This window comes from Meleagris gallopavo, chromosome 2 (genome assembly GCF_000146605.3).
Source record: "Meleagris gallopavo isolate NT-WF06-2002-E0010 breed Aviagen turkey brand Nicholas breeding stock chromosome 2, Turkey_5.1, whole genome shotgun sequence".
NCBI classification, from domain to species: domain Eukaryota; kingdom Metazoa; phylum Chordata; class Aves; order Galliformes; family Phasianidae; genus Meleagris; species Meleagris gallopavo.
Genome location: NC_015012.2, coordinates 8,599,340 through 8,613,428, shown reverse-complemented (window position 1 = coordinate 8,613,428; position 14,089 = coordinate 8,599,340). Strand labels below are relative to the sequence as shown.

The following is a 14,089-nucleotide window of genomic DNA, read 5'->3' as shown; positions in this document are numbered from 1 at the left end:
AAGTTGAATAGCTGTGTTTTGACAGTTTTGAGTACAGTTCTTGGTTATTTGATTCTTTCTTTCCTTTCTTGCATATTGCAAAAAGAATGCTAAGCTTTTTATTTCTGAGGATATGCTCCATGGTTGAAGTGGTAACTTAGTCATGATCTACCTGGAAGAGGCTTAATGGCTGCTGTAATACACCTTTCAATTGACAAAGACTGAGGTGCGTCCATAGACCTTCCCAGCAGAATTATCATTGGATTAAAGTGGAGAGAGCACTAAAATGGAAGTAGGATGAATTGCAGCATGGAGAAAACGTCGGCTGCTACTGCAGGTACTGAAGCTTCTACACATATAAAGGGCTGTTAATCCGGATTTGCCACCTTGTTTTTGCCAACTCTTGGTTTGCTTAGTTTTCTTACTCTTCTGCTGAAAATATTTCAGAGACTGCAGGGACTGTTATCCATAAAGACCTGGCTGCTATGAATGCAGAGGCCTCTGACCTTCTTGACTGTGTTACTACCTGTTGGGCAGTGAATCATTGATTTTTATCCATTTTAGAGGCTAGAGTAGGGCTCTTTTATCATCTTTGTGATAACAGGGAAAGACTGTTTAAAATTATATTACTAACTAAAAAGCAGTGGTAATTACATGTCAAATGGAAAGAAGAGCATTGTGGAAGTAGGGTTGAGAGCCTTTACTGTAATTACTACTGCATAAGAGTCCTGTTGCTGTTCAAGAAATCCTTGCTATGGAGGCATGGCATGTCTCTTCCTGACTTAAGTGCAGAGTCCAGAGTAGTTGATTTTGTTGGTGTTATTTCACTAAACTTTCTGAGCGTAGATTCCCTATGTGTTAAAAGTTACGTCCTAGTGCTGCAGTGATGAGAACAATTGTATGGTGACATTCATTATTACTGCCTCCATATCCCCCTAAAGGAAGGACCCAGGAGGGCTGAAGGTCAGATATTTTAACTGCTCTCTTTGTAAATACACACACACACACACACACTCACACAGATATATCTATATATATCAGGTGTGTAATACCTTTGCACTCAATATAATTTAAGACACCATGGAGGGGACTATGTGCAGCTGAAGGTGAATGTTCAGAACAAACTGTAGACTCAAGTGAAAAATCAAGAAGAACTTGTGCCCCCTAAAATGACTGACCTCACAAAGATGGCCACTTCTATAATCAATGAATATACAGATGTTATAATTAAGAAATATACAGGAAAGGTAGGCTAAGCAAGATTATTGCAACAGGAAGACAATAAATGGAGAATGCTTACTGGTATTGTAGGCTCACAATATTCTCCATGAGGAACGATCTCCAGGCAGTCAGCACTTAAATCTAGGATCTAGGAGAGGTGGAGCCAGGCTCCACCCCTTCTGGTAGCATAGGAGAATTGCCTTCACCTGTGCTCCCGTGGCTAACTCATTGCTCGCCTCAGATGGTCAATCAGAGGTTCAGGCTGTGATTCAGCAGTTCCCATACACCGATGCTCAGAAGTAACACTTCATGAAATGCATACAAAAACTGTTAACCATTATTTGGTCTTTTAAATTGATACATCAAGACCAAATTATTTTTTAAGTTTAGACACATGTAAAACACCTTTTAGATCTCACCTAGTCAACTTTATGGCCAAAAGAAAGTTTGAGAAATGTGCAAAGGGCTATCAGTTCTCAGTGGTTGTGTAAAATCCTCTGAGAGTTGTTTAATTGTGTGGTTTACTTGTTGAAGGACAAAGATCTTAAAGAAAACCTGGAGACACATTACCAGAAGACATATTCTATCTACTTGATCTATCTTTACACATAGCAATAATTTTATTAAAATTCATGTTAGTGTATTATTTTTTTTTTAAAAAAAGCTGTTTTTATAGTGCTTAATATTTACCTAGCTTTTTCACCGTGGCCAGCAACCTATAGGCATCTCATCCTCAGGGCATGGTAATTCTGAGTAATAATATTGACCAACTCTTACCACTCTCTCTGCACCTCGGTATTTGTTTGGGAAACAGCTCTTGCATGGAGAGCATTAACCAAAGTGTGTTTCAGCATGCTACAAGACAGTAGGAAGAGTGCCTGAAACGCAGGTGGTTGTCTTAGAATTGCAGTGTCATCTCTTGTGTTTTTCAATGATGTCTTCAGTGTGTATTGCTTACATGGAGCCAGTCACTGTGTTATTCTCTGACATCTGTGGGTCATTTTGTTCTTGTTTTTCTATAATCTTTCCTGATTCATAAGTCTTCACCGTGTTTATGGGTTAGCAGATAGCCTCTGGTAGAGACAGAGATTCCAGAAAGGAGTTCTTCTTCAGGCTCTGTTTGATGTCCAGTGCCACTGACCTTCAACAGCTTTGCTCCTGGGATAATTTCACTGAAGTTTATCAAGGCTTGAAGCACAGCCTAGCACACGAGTAAGGAACTGCTTCTTCTCCATCCCCTTGGACTTCAAAGCACCTAAGTATAGGCAGTCTTCAGGGCACTCAACTGGAAAAGTCACCAATGAGTCATAGCATCCACCAACATACTGATGTTCAAGGACACATTGAGATAGGACAGCACTGCACTGATGTCCTTTTACTTGCATAGAAGTGAAAGCTGGATTGCCTCTATCCACATTAGGTCCCCCTCTAGGGAAATCTGTTATGAGTGGCCAGTGTTATTGCTCTCCCTCGCAGCAAGTGCTTGTGTGCAATTACGTTCTGCTTATGCTTTGAGTTTTTGAGCTATTGCTTCTCTGGTTTTGAACAAAGTGGAAATTATCTCCTTGACAACAATTTGCTGCACTTGTACAATTGCAGAGTCAGAGGGGTTGGCACAGTGAAGAGTGCTGTGACATAAAACTTTCTTCCCTGGCAAGCTTCTGCTTCTACCTGTAGTAATTATTGATTTCCTATTATGGAACCCCTGCTTTGCACAGACGAGCATTTGGCTGTGATATTAGTGTGCATCACTGCATCCTGCTGAAAGGATCCACATAAGCATGTTTGTGATTGTGTAGATTTGCAATATTCCACTCGTCTCCCTCAGCAACTGGTCTGCAGTAAGGCTATAAACCTTAATTTAATACTGCTGACAGCTAGAGGAGAGGTGCTACTTTGAACAGTTATAGAAGCAAAATTACATTTTAGAAATGAAAAATATTTCTTTTTAAATCTAAAATGATGGTTGAACACAGCAAGTGTCATCATACTTCTATGTGTTTTTCATGACAAGGAAGACTCTTGTACCTATTTACTGCTTTGGCAGAGATTGCTGAGATGTGACTGTTGCAGAGTTCAGTTCTTGATGATCCAAGCAGTCTTCTCCGCTCTTGTTTTTTTTGCTTTTCTTGCATTTGGGAAGCTTCAGTGCAACAGCTACAGGCTGGAATGGGAATCAGTTAGTCTGGTTTTGGCACTTCATAGCCTCATTTCATTATTTGAAACTGGTTGCTGCCTTAGTTTCATCATCTTTAAAATTTTATTAATGTTTTACTGAATGTAGTGCTTTGGAAAACAAATCCATTATTGGGTTGTTCCTGGAACTAGGGAGTCTCAACGGGCAAAGATAAACCTTAATAATTCAAGTGGATTTGAACCTAGTCTTCTGGGAAGAAAAACATTACACACGTTTTGTCCTGAATTAACTCAAAACCCAAAAAAGTCCTATTGTCCTATTTCAGTAGCTCATTTTATCTCAAAGCAGTTCTATGTCTGATATTGAGAGTAGAGCAGTGTTAAATCTGCTGCTGCTGTCTACAAATAAACTTTGAGATCTTAACCACCTCATGATTCTGTCAGAGTCCATCACCTGTGGCAAGCAGCATTGATCTTCCACTGAACTAGCGATCAGTCCAGCCATCATTTCCCTCAGGGAAGGTACTGTTGGCTGATAGGAGCTGGCGTCTGAGCCCATTCAGATCCAAAGAGGTCTGATGGGAATGGCTGAGCTAATGGGAGAAGTTGTACGTGTTGTTATTGTAAACATACGTAAATGTGTTATTTTTCCTCTCCAAGGTCTGTATTTTGTAAAAATCACAGAAAATAGTTTGGTGTTTTTTCTCTTTTTTGAGTTTTCTTGTTGCTTTTATTAGTTGTTGTTTTTTTTTGTTTGTTTGTTTTTGTGTCTGTTTGCCACTTACTGCTAGAGTAATCACTGCTTTTAGGAGAGGGATGAAAGCTGGGCTGTTGGCTTTTTTAATTTCATGAAGATACAGTGGAAGCTTAGGAAAAAAGGGAATCAAATAGCAAATATGGTCTGATATTGAAGCACTGACAACAACAAAAACAAAAGAAAACGATATTTGGGATTTCAAAACAAATTATCTCATTACATTGTTAGAAGTCTGGATATTGATATCCAGAAAGAAAACTAAAGATCTGCTGTGTGAGTTATAATAATAACAATATCCAATGTCTGTGTACACAGTGTTTCATAGATATTTGGGAACAAGTATTAATTTTCTATCCTTTTTGGCCACTTTCAACCTTGTAGGTATCCAGTATATTTTGCATGTTGGAAAATCATGCTTTCTCTATGAAATCCTTTGCTGCATCTCCTTACTTCCTTTTAATCCTTTTACTTCCTCTTTACTTCCTTTTAATGTTTTGATGTGCTGTTGAAATTGTTCACTGGAAAGCAAAACAGAGGAAGAAATACTTATGTTACCATGAGCCCCAACAAAGCAACGGCTACATTTTGTGCAAGATTAATAGGAAAAGATGTTATCGTGTTGTTTCTTATACTCAGCAATTATTTGCTGTCTCAGGAGCAATGAAGATAAATATTAGATCCTCAGTCAAGTTCCCTAATTAAAAAAAATGGGGAAGTGTAAAATACAGCTAACTTGGCTGTATTTTAATAATTCTGCATTAGTTCTAAGAAAGCTGGTTGTTGCTGTAGCCTTAGGAAGGCTACATCACCTAAACAGTAATGTGGGAAATTCATTCAGTTAGCAGTTAGGGAAAATGCAGAGGATGTGAATGCTGGCTCATGCTACTGAAATGTGGTGCTGAGTAAGTGCCTGCTCTTAGGCTGTGCTTTTAAGCTCTCTTTGGTGTAATGTTGATATTAGGCAAGGAGAAAGGAGCAGGCACTGCAAGCACTGAGTACTAAACATAACAATCCCACTTTGAAAGAACAGCAGCAGAGAGTGTGTTAGAACTGAGCTGGCTGAATTATTGATGTGAGTGAGTAGCTTTGCACTTAAGTTTCCTGACAAAAGGCATTATCTTTGTCTGAATTCAACTGTTTTCAGATTTCTTGGTTTTATGACACTTAGGTACATATTGCGATCTCTAAAGTCAGTATTTCCAACCCAGAATTGCTGTGAAGTTTTTGTTCTCTGAGAAAGTTTGGCTTTTTTATTTTAGGGTAGAGTACATTCTGAAATGTTAGATTTCATATGCAATGAAAATTCTGTTTTCTACGTGGCTCTAACAGGCAAACCTTAGAGTAGCTCTCTGTGGGAGCTGTGCCCCTGTAGCATGCAGGACAGCTACCGAATAGCTCTTGGTCAGTGGGAGCTATTCAGTATCTTTTTGGCCTACCTTCATCATGTGTATGGTCCTGTTCATTTTGTATTGTAAATTACTCAAATTGCACCTCAAAGACAGTAAATAATTTCCTTACAGTTTTTCTCAAGGCTCTGCTGTCATAACATCTTAGTTCTTTGCAAGTGTTAATGAACCTCACAGAGCTTCTGTAATGAGTTTGTCCCATTTTGAAGATAGGAAGTGAAATACAAAGATTGAAGACAGTTTATGTGACTGGAAAGATGGGCAAGCTTTCAGACATATGAACATTGGCTGTTCTTTCTGCCTCTAACAGGCAATGTAATAAAAAGAAATCACCTCCATACAAATGCGGCTTCAGTTGCAGCTTTAGACAACAGCAGTAACAGTAATGATGCTGTAACAAAGATTAAAGTTAGAAATTATAAACTGTTGACTAAATTTGGCTGCTTGGCTTGAGAAATCTGGACTCCAATCTTTTGTTGAAGCATTTTTTTTAGGACATTGTATTTGCCAAGCATATATTTCTCTGGTCTCGTTTGCAGCTGTGACTGCTTGACTTTTCTGCAGATCTGAATACAGGTGTCCTGGGGTTGGGTACCTGGAACATGAGGGCAGTCTAGCTGGCTGTAAGATTGCGATTTATGTGTCTGCCATATATCATGTTGGATTTCCAAGGCCATTTACCAAGGATGGCTTCAGTTTCCTTAAACGTGAACCCCGCTTTCTCTTCTTTCTCTTTCTTACCTCCTTTATTTTACATCTTCCAACTCCTGGAATTAGGGATATTATTGTCTCAGTATCAGTGGAAAATTTGCTTTGTCCTATAATACGGCTATCCTCAGCACCAGGACAAGATGTCTGCACTGCTTGTAAAACTGATGAGCAATGAGAAATTGATGTGCCCACGAGAAATGGACAATTCATAGCAAAGTCAATGATCAAAAACTCCCTCAAATTCTCACTATCCTTTCATTATAGCTAAGCAACAGTTTTTCTTTGTCTCTGCAACCTTCAAATCCCCAAGTATTCTTTTTTCAAATATCTCTGAGTCAGGGCCTGGAGCTCCAACCAAAGGAGTAGCAAATGAAATTGAGAAGTTAATGGTGAGTACTTGTATCAAATAAGCAATAACAATAATGTTCCACAATCCATGGATTTCAGTAGCATTTCATGGCTGGGGGGAGGAGCATGAAACTGCAGCACTAGCATGTGGAACTATTTTTAAACAGAGAGAATCATCATAGAATTATAGAATGGTTTGGGTGGGAAGGGACCTTTAAGATGATGCAGTTCCAATCCCCTGCTATAGGCAGGCACAACTCCCTCTAGACCAGGCTGCTCACAGCCCCATCCAGTCTGGCCTTGAATACCTCCATAGTGGCGACATTCACAGCCTCTCTGGGCAACCTGTTCCAGTGTCTCACCACCTTCACAGTTACAATTTCTTCCTAACATCTAGTCTAGATCTACCTTCTTCCAGTTTAAAGCCATTTATTTCATAGGAAAGTTCTATTTTTTGAAGGGTAGCATATGTGGTGAGATAAGCAGGATAGAGTTCCATATGTGGGTATTTGCAGTTAGAAGTTAGAATTTTTCACCTTATATGTATGCAGGGTCTTGTCCTAAGAACCACCATAACCAGAGTTCAGCTGTGTCTGGCTCAGTTCCTCCAAGATAGCCAAGTGAGCCCTTTCTTGTTGATGGAAACCACACAAGGGTGCAAGTTCATCCCAAATTATTGCAAAGTCTGTTCTTCTGTTTTACAAGGCACAAGTGATAGTTGTTTCAAAGCAAGCAAGGAAATGTCCCATTAGTCTGTCTTGTTTCTCTGTGCACTGAGTGGGAGTGCTTTACCTGACTGTGTTGGTCCCAGAAGCTTTCAGTAACATTGAAAATTATGGCCTGAGAGATTCCATGTAACACTTGAAGGTGTAATTGTGTTCAGCTCGATTGATTCTGCATGCTAATTAGTAGTGCAGCCAGTTTGCAAGATAAGGGAGATCTTTGTGAATGCCTGTAAGAATTTGTCTTCTCTCCCACTTTCACGTGTGGTGGCAGTCAGTAGAAGGTTCCTATTTTGCAGTGATCTGTTGAGCAACCATCACAAGCAAATGGTCCCGTTTAGCCACGTTCCTCAGGGACCGATTTGCCAGAACTTGCCAATACATTTTGATTTCCCTGCTGATCAAGGAGGAATGGAGGAGAGAAGAGGCAGCCCAACCCAGAACAACATCTGCTGCAGAGTAAATTATGTCCCCGCTTGGCCTCACAGTCTGAGCTGTTTATCCTGTGTTATGCTAAGCCATGTCATTTTTGCCTTTTATGCTGATCATGCTGCATAGAAACTAAAAGTAAGTCAAGAGACCAGACTTATCATTTCTTTCCCAGGTCTGGTACTGGATTTGAACATTTCCAGTTCTGGACTGTGGTCAGAAGCAGGGCACGTGAGGTCCTCAAGGAGTTGTTTGTTTCTCCTTTCGATTTAGAGCCTGAAATACCATTTGTTTAATGTTGCTGTTTAAATAATGATTTGTAAGGCTCTAAGCCAGCCATGGTACAGCTTAATGACTGCTGTAATTTATGGATGCCCCTGACTACATACATAAACATTGCTGTAAATATAAAGGATGTCTCCCACAAATTTTCCTTTGATACTCGTTTGATACAGTTCATTTTCCTCTCCTTGAACATCTTCTGTATATGAGTTGAGACCTCCTGATTTAGTGATGAACGTCCTTCTGGCTCCACTGGCCAGAAATGATGGGGGTTGGGAAATGAAAAATCAGATCAAATGTCTGTTACAAAATATTTTAACTGAAAATCAAGTTTCCTTGAACTTGTACACAGACACCTCTATAAAGTGGCCTAGTAAAAGGATCACTTGTATTTGGGCTTTTTTTGATTAGCTGTTTGCCTTACAACTTAATCTTCAGTTCATTTTGCTTTTGTGCACTCTGTAAGGAAGTAAATGGGAGACAGAAAAACATCGTGCACTGTCACAGAGCCCAGCCATTCCTTCAGCTGCAGCTTTGCTATTTGTGATCTCTAAGCTATACCAGGAGCATGTATGTGTGCATCTAATGCAAATTCAAGCCAATTCAAGTGCCATCTCTGCAGAGATGAATAAGCATGCAAATCTGCTGTTTTGTTTTGGAGGACAGGCTCCTGGAATTGCTTAATGTCTAGTTGTAACTGATGGCTTTTAATATCGTAGTCAGTTGACTTCACGAGATTTGTGATTTTGGGGGCTACAACAAAGACATCTGGGAAGATAGTAGATGCTCTTTAGCGCCTTGGTTCCATTAAAATTAGTGTTAATGCACTCGTGCTTGGAAAACTGAGTGCCTTTACAAAGTTGTAATGAATTGAGTGAACAAAACAACTCCATTGCTTACAACAACCTCTACTCTGAACGTCTGCATGTGACCTTGAAATGCAACAGTTTCTGGGCTAAAATATAGACAATGCTGAAAAGGTTGCAGATAAGCCAAATTGGATATGAGAACTGGTAATAAATGTGAGAGTTTCTTCAAAAGGATACACGGGGTAATTCAAAGACAAAAATACTTCTGAATTTAACTAGGACTTCAACATTTTTAAGAATATCCTGATATTTCTAACCTTATGGAAATTCTCTGCTTAAGTTTTCATTAGTTGGTATTTGAAGCAACATGGTGCTCCATGGGTTTGGTGCATCCCCCATGGAGGAAGGATCATTTACTAAGGTACCGGAGCCACTTCTTACAGCTTTGTTGGCATCTGTTTGCACACTGAGACTGGTTTAAGGCAAGCAAAGAGCTTTGCTTCTAACATAGTAAAGTCTTTTGACAGTGTCTTGAAGAGTGCATTTTTGCAAAGAGCATTGCAAGGGCGAGGAGGGTATCTTCTCTTTGCCATAAAGCTTTATAGAGGGACCCAAAGAAACTGTCAGCAACCAGCTGAGTTGTGTTGGTCTTTTTTGTTGTTTTTTTTCTGCAAAGTTCTCCTCTGTAGTCATGCCTTGACCCTGACTGAAATACGAGGGCACTGTGCAGCTTGAATGCAGCAAGCCAGAATGACTCTAAGGCAGTCCAAAAAATTGAGCTGACAGTAACGCAGATCACCCTTTTCAGGAGCCCGGGTCCTTTATTAAAAAGGTTGACATGTATTCCCCCCACTCCTGAATTGATTTGCACCATAAAATAAGCTTGAAGAGAAGTAGTGGTTGTTTTCCTACATGCTTCATTAATTTTAATTTTGGCAGGCAATATAAATAAAAGTATCAAGTGCAGATCTAATTGAATCACCAATGATTCCCAGCTCCCTGTAGTACCAGAGAACATGATGTAGCTGCTCTGTTTAGCAAGCATGGATGAGTTAGGCAAACAATGGCTCATTCTGCCCAGAGGCTTTGGTTTAATCTTTAGTACTTACCCATTTAATATGAGACAGGGCAGGAGTTTTTGCAGTGGGGGATTCACAGCACAGACCTCTTTATTGTTATAGACTCATCTGTGCAGACAGTCGGGAAGGTTTCTGTGCATTGGGTCTACGCCCAGATTTTTATGGAATGGATTCTTGCACTTAGCAAGCTTGGCCTCCTCCATACATACTGACTGAAAGTCCTACTTTCCATGTGTAACTGACCATTAAAATTAAGTAGTCTAATCAGTCCTTGCCCCGTGTACTTTAGCCATAATGAAAGGATTCAGATTGAGAGAAGTCTTACTTCACTCATCACATTGAATGGTCTCTGACTACTCAACTGACAAGGAAATCAAGTGCCTCCAGAAAAGGGCTGTGCCAAGAGACAAGTTCTCCAGATCATTTCTGAATGGATGGTATGAACTTCTAATAGTATTTTTCAGTGGCTGCATGTCACAACTGTTGGCTCCTTTCCATGTTGCTAGCTGCCTTTTGCTGCTTGGCACAGGGAAAATGAATTGATGATCTTTGTATCTTAGTAGATGTAGACTGTAGCAGGACTCCATGATTCATGGGGGCAGGAGTACAGAAGCAGAAGGGGATCTAGAAGAGAACGAAAACTACCAAGAGAGGTCAAACTGTTTTCTTTCTTGCAGAAAGATATGAGGATATGATAGACCCAAGTCATAGGTAATACATGTTGACAGGAGAGTGTGATGAAAGCTTATGTTCTTTCCAGGCAATGTAGACGTTATTCCTGAACTAGAGAGAGAGCATGTCAGTCTTCAGTACCATCAGTCTAGCAGCAACTTGCACACAATCCATCATGCATATCATGTTGTTCTTGATAAGTACCATAGAGCAGATTGTAGGGTTTCAGCCCTGTTTTCAAGGTTCAAAGCTGCCTTCCAAGTTAAAATGACAGACGTGCCTGGGAATCTTAGTTCAGCATTAGGTGGACTCTTTGGTGTTTGGAAAGATCTGGACAGACAAAACAAAACTACTACTTTATCAGGTAACTATTGGACTGAGGGATTTTTATAACATCTTTCTCCCCTTCATTGTTATCCATGGCCATGTTGGATGGGGAGAAGACAATTTAGTAATCTGAAGTGGCTTTTATTTTCTTTTTCTCTAGGAGCTGCTTCTGTCTCAAAAATGGCTCTGGAAGGTTCCTTCAGCTGCTGGAATGGCACATCAATCAGTCTGGGCCAGACATGTGACTTCATCAGAGACTGCACTGAGGGAGAAGACGAAGGAGCAATGTGCAGTGAGTAAATCCAAACCCCTAGGCTGTCCTCCTTTTCCTTCTGGGAGATGGAAGCTAAGCAACTCCTTCTAAAAGCATAAATTATTTTGAATTTTAAATGCCTGAGACTTCAGTAGTAATTAATTCAGTACTGTCAAAAGACCAACGTCCTCCATTATAGTGCACTTTCTCTGGATATCAGCCTAGAGTGGACCACTTGATATGTTTCTGTACTAGCCTTGTTTAGTTCCGCAGCAGGTTTTTAAGCTGTTCTTACTGCCTCATTAACAAAATCCTGATCAAAAATGCAAAGAGAGTATAGCTTAAATAGCTAGATGCTTTACAGAATTATGAAATATGTGGTTTGTTAGTGCTTTTAATCAAAACATGGTACAGCATGTGGCAGAAGGTGGAAGAAGGAGAGGAATTCTAAGGTATGAAAAGTGAGTGGAGCTAGGAAGCTTGTCTTAGATCAACTCCTACTCTTGTGTCTTTGTTAATTACTCTCATTTTCTGTACTTTCTTCAGCAGTCTTTAGTGCTTGATCTTTGTCAGTCTGTAGATCAGGAGTTAGATAGCAATTTGAGTTTTCTGGAAACTTTATATGCCTAAATATTTCTGTAATTGTGTTACTTTCGATATTTTTATAGCATTTCTTCAACAGTCTTCAAAATGTGTTGTCTTTTTTTTATATATATACTTCTATCTTTTCTACCTCTATTGTATTTCCCTTTGTCAGTCTACAAATACTGAGGAGTGGTGGTTTGTTGTATTTGCCAATAGATCTAGCCTATGGACTCCTATTGACAGGACTGGTTTAGTATGCAAAATTGCATTCTCTGGCCAAAATACCTGTACTTCCAAAAGCCTTTGAAATAGAACAATTACTCTCAGTTTAGTTTTCATGCGTGACATCTAGAGCAGAGGTCAACCTTGGTGAAGTAACTCAAACAAACTGTGGGTATGGGTGACATCTAGACTAAAAGACCTTTCAGCATAAACTTAAGACAGCAGTGATACACAACTCCTAGCAAATTTCACACTTCAGTTCTTTGCTGCTAACAAAGAAAGTAACAGTTTTGGTGTGGAGAACAGTGGTTTGGCCTAGGTCCATCTAGGAAATTAGTTAAAAGCTTGAAGTGATAGGACCCTACTTTGTGTCATGAGTTGCTATAATTTGAAATATTTGTTACTGACACATGCTGAGTGAGTATTAAATTCACTTCCGTAGAAATAATGATGTTGCTACCAACCTGTAACTGCTTAGAACCAAGAATGCTTCGTATTATTGGTATCAAAACCTTCCTTTCACCTGAGAGCTTTAAAACAGAGCTCTAAAACAGGATTACAGAATGGTTAGGGTTAGAAGAGACTTCTGCGTCCCTCTGATCCAACCCCTGCTTAAGCAGGGCCACCCAGAGCTGGTTGCCCCAATCCACGTCCATGCAGCTTTTGAATAAGGAAATTCCACAACGTCTATGGGTAACCTGTGCCAGTGTTCTATCACCTGCACAGCACAGAAGTGCTTTCTGATGTTTAGATAGACCCTCCTGTGTTCCAGCTTGTCCTCACTACCTCTTGTCCCAGCAGCATTGAAGCACCATTGAATAGCCTGTCTCCTTTGCAGCCTCCCTTCAGGGATTTATAGACATTGATAAGATCCTCCCTTAACCTCTTCTTCTTCAGACTGACCAGCCCCAACTTTCTCAGCCTCTCCTTGCAGGAGAGGTGATCCAGCCCTTAAATCATTTTGATATTCAGATCTGATAATGATATTTCTATTTTCTACACTTAAATTGAACATCCTTACAAAATTATGATAGTCGTGGAATTATAAAATGGGGTAGACTGGAGGAGACCTTGAAGATCATCTAGTTCCAATGAGCAGTGGGTAGGTGTAATGCATTTTCGTGTCATTGGAAGTACAGAGACATATTACTTACTCTTATTTAACGTGGATTGGTTATATGTTCAGATAGACTGTTATATTCTTAAATGGTTCTGCCTTGTGAGAGTAATCCTATCTATATCAGTGGGAACAGTAGAGCTCCTTCTGTGGAGTTGTGCTAGTCATGAATGCAGACTAAACACCATCATAGCGTAGGGCAGGCCTAAAGGAACGTGACTCTATTTTCGCTATTCATGAGGATTTGTTCAGCTGCCTTTTAGCCAGCATTCATCCATAGCTATTCGCATAAAGCAGTATAGTACATTTATGTCAACATAAAAGTTTTTCAAAATTTTTAGGTTTACTGAAAATACAGAAAAGGTAAGAAGGGGAAGATAATTAACCACCTATTTAGCAGAACAGTTCCCAGCTTGAGAAGACCTCACAGCTTGTTTTCAACCCCAGGTGCTGGCAGTGGGACACATTGCTCCCAGCCAAAAGGCCCAAAAGGCACCATTTTCCACTACAAGCAACAAAAAAGAAAGGCTTGGAAGAGCTTGGGTTGTGCTCCCACGCTTAAAACCTTCTTCTTTTAGAAGGAAACTGCCCTTCTTCTTTAGAAGAAACCTTCTTCTTTAAAACCTTCTTTTGTTGCTGATTGCTCTGCTTCTGCCTGTTTGTTGTGTTGAATGTAATCACAGAATGCCAGGGATTGGAGGGGACCTGGAAAGATCATCTAGTCCAATCCCCCTGCCAGAGCAGGAACACCTAAGTTTTATTAGCATAAAATTTCTTACACAAAACAGAAAAATGATCAAAATGTTATCGTTTTAGTCCTGAGTAACGTGGATATTTTCATCAGCTTTCTGCAGGTGTGGCAAGAAGTGATTCTGACATATAGAGCAGGGAAAGGGGTTTCCTGAGAATTTCTGCTTACAAGAAAGAACTGTCAGAAAAATGTGTAGCCATGTATGCAGCTGAAAAGGGAGCTTTTCAAATTACCTTTAAACAAGGCTTCCAACTTTGAGCTTCAAAATTGTTCTTTGTTGTTT

General features: G+C 39.9%; 1 protein-coding gene across 2 annotated transcripts in view; it reads left to right on the top strand.

Annotated features, from left to right (window-relative positions):
• ALK (ALK receptor tyrosine kinase) overlaps positions 1-14,089 on the top strand; it is a 751,299-nt gene that overhangs the window by 668,483 nt on the left and 68,727 nt on the right. For both annotated transcript variants that reach the window (XM_031552309.1, XM_010706516.3), the window contains exon 3: positions 11,039-11,170. In XM_031552309.1, the coding sequence (XP_031408169.1) occupies positions 11,039-11,170 (132 nt within the window). The remainder of the gene's footprint in view (positions 1-11,038; positions 11,171-14,089) is intronic.